This window comes from Diabrotica virgifera, chromosome 7 (genome assembly GCF_917563875.1).
Source record: "Diabrotica virgifera virgifera chromosome 7, PGI_DIABVI_V3a".
Taxonomy (NCBI): domain Eukaryota; kingdom Metazoa; phylum Arthropoda; class Insecta; order Coleoptera; family Chrysomelidae; genus Diabrotica; species Diabrotica virgifera.
In genome coordinates this window covers 36363549-36370592 of record NC_065449.1, presented here as the reverse complement: position 1 = coordinate 36370592, position 7044 = coordinate 36363549, and the positions used below count along the sequence as shown (strand labels likewise).

At 34.3% G+C, this 7044-nt stretch overlaps 1 protein-coding gene across 1 annotated transcript; it reads right to left on the bottom strand.

Moving 5' to 3' along the window:
• Positions 1–967: 967 nt before the first annotated feature.
• LOC126888459 (uncharacterized) lies at positions 968–4387 on the bottom strand. Its single transcript, XM_050656786.1, has 2 exons — positions 4099–4387; positions 968–3601 (listed from the first exon to the last, which is right to left on the bottom strand). The coding sequence occupies exons 1-2, from the start codon at positions 4106–4108 to the stop codon at positions 1071–1073; spliced, it is 2541 nt and encodes an 846-aa protein (XP_050512743.1). The 5' UTR covers positions 4109–4387; the 3' UTR covers positions 968–1070.
• Positions 4388–7044: the final 2657 nt, after the last annotated feature.

Sequence of the window (7044 nt, the reverse complement as noted above, 5' to 3'; positions counted from 1 at the left end):
GCAGGTGGGATATACTCAGAATCTGAATGCTACGTTGCTACGTGTTCCCAATCCTTCTCTACAAGCGCTGGATCCTAATCCTCGCTGTAGAACAACCTATATAAACTTTCAATAGAAAGAAGAGATAATTCATGGTTTGAGGATGTACGCATATGGCTCCGCAAAATATCACAGCACATCTCATCACGTCTTATCTTCAGAGCTTTTTCTCGTAGGTGGTATGTATTGCCCATTGAATCACCAACCTTCTAAGGGAGACGACACAGTAAATAAAAAATAGAGTAAGGAACGAAAAAGGATATACTAACCCTCAACTTTATTAGAAAGGAAGACTTTCTAATTGGTCAAGAGATAAGTAGCAACCTATAACTGGACTTCAAGAATAGAAAGGAGATTAATCTAAATGAAAAAGAAAAGGAAGCAAATAGTTTTTTTTCATTCTTTTATGCATGTATTATTCGTTTTCCCCTGTATATAATGTCTATTGAGTATTATTAGGAACAATAACCGTCCAAGCGATCGGCACCTTTCAACTCGTTGAACAAATAAAATAAACGTGTATTTTTCCACTTTTATATATTTTTAGGGCTGTCGGAACTGAAACACGCGGTCTTGTGTAAACATATCGTCACCTGAATGCAGAACTAGCTTAACTCACATTTAAGATATTTTACAGGAGAGCGATTTTAATGTTTCAATGTGTCATAATTTAAACAGTATTTGGTTAAATGGTGAAATTATCTCAGTATAGTATATTAGGAACCTTTTAAATGTGTTATTAGGAATGAGACGGATTAATGATAATTTTTTTATAAAAAGTGTGACTTAGGATACTACTGACTTATAAATTCTACTGCAGAACTATTGTAAGTGCGATGTTTGGTACATAAGCTACTTCTGCATTAATAAATTTCAAGCTTAGAATAAATTTAAGATTAACATAGGATACAAATAAAAACAAAATCGGTAAAATTTAAAACTTTTTAATTTTTATTAAAGATTTACAACTCAAAATCAAAATATCAAAAGAATACTATGAAATGGTCAAATTATTAAACTAACATATTAAATTAATCTTCGTCAGTTTCCTGTTCGGGAATTTTACTAGCTTGAAGATTAGTGAAAAAGTTATGGTATTCCGTAGGTATAACCTTGTTTTCACACAAAAATAATAAGTCTTTATATTTCGCGGCAGGAATTGGAACTGGTGAGCTTCTTAACATTCTAAGTTGATAGGTCTCTAATGAGTCTAACTTTTGGTGGCTCCTTTTCAATTCCAGAGTATTAATTTTGATAAAATCTTCTTCAAAACTATATTTAACGTTAAGTTGGTTTGGGCATTTTGGGTCAACCATAATAACTTTCAAATTATTAAATATGACTTTGCAACCAAGTTCAGTTTTATCCCAATTTTTTGTAGTTTTGCCTAACAGGTCCTTTAAATCGTAAAAGTCCGCCTGAGCCATTTCTTTAATTTTATAAGGTCGCACTTTACACGCAGTCCTTGCTAATGTGTACCACTGCTGTGGACTAAATATAGGGATTTTTTTTGCAGCTCTTTCGATAACCCCATGTACGGAGTCGCACTCATTTTGTGTATGTCCCTTTTCTAGAAAACTGTGAGTAATTTTAACACCATATTTGGCGGCACAATACATGTACAGACAATATATAAATCGATTGCGATTTTGTCCAGTGCAGTTGTCACTATAGAAACTGAATTCCTTAATTCCATTTCGTACCATTTCGTCAATGAAACTTAATATGCAACTACCGATTTCACAAGCACCCCTACATGCTAGCGATTCTGGCCACATGTAGCAGTATCCCTGTTTGTTAGCAGCATCGTACACAGTCAGATTGTAACATGCAAGCTTACGTCTATAGTAGAGGAGAGATACTTCAGCTTTAGGACATAACAATGTTTTTTGTAAGTCGTATATAGCCATGCAAAACGAATTATCAGTTTTAGCCCTCTCTTTATCTAGTTCTTTATTTGCTCTAGATAAGTCCTTGTTTTTAAGATGAGCTTCCATTGCAGAACGAAGTTCTTCCTTTTCTGACGGAGAAGAATTAGACAATTTGTTGCAAAAATCGCACTGGTCTTTTTTGGGAATGAAAAAACCCAAATTAAATTCATTGTTAAATACCTCTCTATATATAGCATAAGAAGCTATGGTATTTATATTGTTATCACTGCAATATGTTTTATATAAACGGTACATTTTGCTGATATTGAGGTCAGGTGGCAAATATTTTTTAGTGCTATTTTTTCTGCAATAATGGCTTTCAATCAAAGCAAATGACTTAATATGATGTCGTACTGAATCCTTAAAATGTTTTGGCAATCGAGAATTACATTGTACTTTACCTCGTAAATCTGCTTGTGGCGATATTGAATTTGAATGATGAGTTTTTTTAACTACTGTTTTGACGATTTGATGACTTATTCCCAGGGTATTTAAGAAAAATGTTTGACATACCTTGATTCTGTTGACTGGACAATTCTCTTGTGGAAAAGTATAAAAATACGACAGCTTTCTACGACTTTCACAAGTATCACCTTCTGGAAGCTCAACTGCATCCTTCTTTTTTCTGGGGTGTTTTGTAGGCTTCACAGTTAAGTTCCGCAAAACAAATTCTCTCTGATAATTAATATCTCCCAATTTCCAAAAATCTTGAAAAATCTGGACGCGATGTTTTTCCTGAAATTTCGTTTGACATTTAAGTCTGCATGTTGTGGGACATGGCGGTTTCATAATCCTTTCTGAAACCTGTTTAGACTTCCAATTTACATAGGCCTTGCCGGAGTTTCGTAATTTCTTTATTCTATTTCTTCTCCAATTATCTGGGTTTCTTTTTCGCTTACGAGACTTGGTGATATCTGGTATTTTTTCCTCAGACACTAGGGCATCCTGCTGGTCTACAATTGAACTATGATGATCACCTTCTTCATCCGAAGAACTTGAAGAATCAAAATCATTTGGATTAAAATCAACATCTGAGCTTCCATCTGTAGCATATGGGTCACTATTTTCATCAGTTTGATGTGAGATGGTCGGTAAAAGCTTACCGGTAGATGTGGATGGACGCGTAATATCATCTTGGTGCTGAAGGACCTGCTCTTGAAGGACACGTGTTGCAAAATTTACAACGCTAGGTGTAGGATTATGGGAATCTTTAGCTTCATCACGTTTCTGCAACCGTGGTTGTTCGATGGATGTTTGAAGATCTATGACGTTATCCAGAGGTGAACAATAACCCAAACAATTATTCGGAGATTGGCGATACTGCTCTGCTTCAGGTACTAGTAGGCCTATGGAGGTAGGTATTGGTAAGTCGTAATATTGATTATAATGTTGGGAAAACTGCTGTTCTATCGGTGTCTCGAGCTGGCAATACTGTTGTTCTTGGTGTACGGGAGAGTGTAGAGATCTTAATTCACCTAGATCTCCGTAGTACTGCTGGTTAGTATACAATGTGGAAGGGCTTTCTACCGTAGCTATAGATATGGGACTACCTGCCGTATCATTACTTGATTCTCCAGAATTCTCATGTTGTGTTGGATTCATAGACATGGCAATTTTTACCATTAACGCACCTGCAACAAATTTACAATGAGCTTACAGTCAGCATAACAAGAACATATTAATTGCAGACATTTAAAATTAATTGATACAAATTAAAATACTCAGAAACCAGGACGTACGTTAAACCTTATTTCACTTGTTCAAATTTACAATTTTTGTCCCAATAATAATGTATCCCCAAACTGCCGTCTGTAGCAACGCATTGTTCAATATAAATTTGAATTATATATTATTTAATAACGAAATATGTATGTGTGGTTAGTAATTCTGCGATATTTTCTCAAATATATCATAAAATATTGTGAAATTCAACACGTGCCTAATAGTTATATACAATTTATAGCACGTGGCAGAATAAAAACACAGCCCTTTAATGCGTACCTACTTTCTACCAAAAGCATCTTAAAAACAAGATTCACAGTTTTATTAATTCACTTATTAGATAAAAATTAGATTCACTTAATAGATAAAAAACTACTAATAAAGCATATTTATTATTAAAACTTACCTCGTTTCATTATTGTTGTTAAAATTCACACTCACTGCAACTCTATTTGGCAAAAGAACAAACGTGAATATCCAACAAGACGATGGAAATGACTAACCGATAGCCGTTGAATTATCCTATGTAAAAAGAAGATAACAAAAATAATGTTGGCGCGCATTGTTATTGAAAATGCAGAACAATCCTAACTGTATTTGTATTTACTTAGGATTATTCTGCATTGATAAAATAATGATTTGCTAGTTAGGATTATGATGTTCTATATAGAATTTCTATTAGTAAATTTAAAGTTATGAACTTAAGATTGTTCTGCATGAAAATATACGATATGTATTACCTTTATAAGGAATAAACGAAAAAAAAAATTTTTTGAGTTAGGATAGTTCTGCATTCAAGTGACGATATGACACTAGTAAGTTCGCGAAAGGTGCGCTCTACATTATCAGGGCTACCATATAAATTGTCCCGTGTTAAGATAGCGGCGTTTTTAATGACGCCTTGATACTTGCCGACACATGGAAACAAGATAGGGACACAACAATTTTATGGAAGGTGGGCAATGACTAACTCAAAAATTTAATGATTCGCGGTAAACGCATAACGCCAGGCATTATCATTATTTGCTAATTGGCTATTAAGATGCTTGTACAAACTGATAGCGTATACCTACACTCGTTTTAACGCTTTTATGTAAGTGTTAAAGAGAACTATTATAGATGGTGATCACATCGCATTGGTTTTCCCTTTAACTCACAAGTTTTTGTTTCTTCTTCTTCTTTTTATATAGAAATTACTCTGTCTGTTTTGAATGTGCCTCCAGTAAGTTGTCATTCCATCTCTTTCGTGGTCTTCCCACTGATCGTCTTCCTATTGGGGAACCGTCTCTCGCCGTCCTTACTACTCTTATTTGCTGTCATTCGGCTTATGTGGTCGTTCCATTCTACTCTTCTGCTTTTCACCCAGTTATTAATGTTGTCCACGTTGCATCTCCTTCGTATATCTGCACTTCTAGCTCTATCCCACAGCGTCTTACCATCAATTTTCGCAATGTTTTCATCTCTGCTGTTTCTAGCATTATTTTTGTCCTTTCTGTATCAGGTCGTGTTTCTGCCGCGTATGTCATTATTGGTCTGATGACTGTTTTGTAAATTCTGCCTTTCACTTCTTTTCCGATGTTTTTATTTCTCCATATTGTTTCATTCAGGCAACCTGCGGCTCTGTTTGCTTTATTCTCCTGATCTTCCACTTCTGTTTAGAGCTTTCCGTAGCTGCATAGTGTGATGCCTAGATATTTAAACTCCATGACTTGTTCTATTATTTGACCCTACAGCTCTAATTTACACCTTATTAGATCTGCTGTTATAACCATGCATTTAGTCTTTTTTGGGGAAATTAACATGTTAAATTTTCTAGCGGTTATATTCAATTCGTGCAGCATACGTTGTAAATCATCTTCACTTTGAGAGATTAGTATTGCGTCGTCTGTATAGCAAATTATTTTAAGTTGTTTTTCTCCCAAGTTTTTGTTTTAAAAGGTAAAATTTATTTTTTGGGTAATATATTGGTATAATATATGATACCCTCGAATTGTTTTTTTTTTCAGAATTTGACTAGATGTGATTTGGTGACTTAGAAAAGACTTAGAAAAAATAGTACAAGAAAAAAACAACACCCGTGTTGAGCTGCCCCCCCCCCCCACTTGCAAAAATTAAAAAACAAATAGCCCTGATTTATGAGCTATTTATGAGCTCTCATATTCCGCAAACTAAAAATTTTGAGCTCGTTCCACTGAGCAGGAATTTAATACCCTAGTGGGGGGGGGGGCTGAGTCAGCCCCCCCCACTACTTAAAAATAGGAATATTTAATCGGTTTTTGCGGCAGAATTACGAGCTATTTATGAGCTCTTGAAATTATATAGTTTCGATTTTTGAGCTCATCCCCTTCACCCCCAAACAACCCTTTCATTGATTTAACTTAAGAGAAAGATGCTGAGAAAACTTAAAATATATCGTATTGCGGATATAATTCCTATCGCTTATATACTCTAAGAATAAACTATTAAATCAAGGGCATTTCGATTATTGAGCTACAACCCCTTCGCAAGAAAACCACCCTATCTTCCCGGCTTAAGAGAAAGTTGTACTTAAAATGCGTTAAACTAATTATTTGGCGACTACATATCATTTAATAATTTATAAGCTTCCAAATTACGCGCATTTAGATCAGTAAATTGCAATTTATTTTGTATAGTGCAGTCACTGAAGGTAAAAATCAACGATTACCTTCAAGTTCGGTGAAACTTCATCGATTTTCACGAAAATTGGTCAGTGGTTAGAGGATACGTCAAGAAACAAAGGTGACATGGTACCACCTTGCGCCTTTACCCTGAGGGTGGATACCGCCCCTTCTCGTGGGTGAAAATTATTTTATAAAAAATAACTGCACAAATCAATAAAAGAACAAATTAAAAGCAAAATTTATTATATAAAGTTAATAAAATAAGTCAATACTTTTTAAGTTATTAAAGATCAAAGATTTTAATTATTTGTGAAAAAAATGCATGTTTTGAAGAGGTTTTTTGTAAATCACTGAAAAACTAAGTTTTTACAAAAAAGTTAATAGTAGTTTAATTCGTATAGCTTATATTCTAAGAATAAACTCTTAAATCACGCACCTTTCGATTATATAGCTACAACCCCTTCGCAAGGAAACGACCCCATTTTCCCGGCTTAAGAGAGAGTTGTTCTTAAAATAATTTAAATTGATTATTTGGCGACTACATATCGTTTAATAATTTATTAGCTTGCAAAATATACACATCTCAATTATTGAATTGCCATTTTCTTTCTATAGTGCAGTCAATGAAGGTAAAAATCAACTATTACCTTCGATTTCGGTAAATCTCCATTTATTTTCACGAATTGACAATAACAACTTGGGGTTTTAGC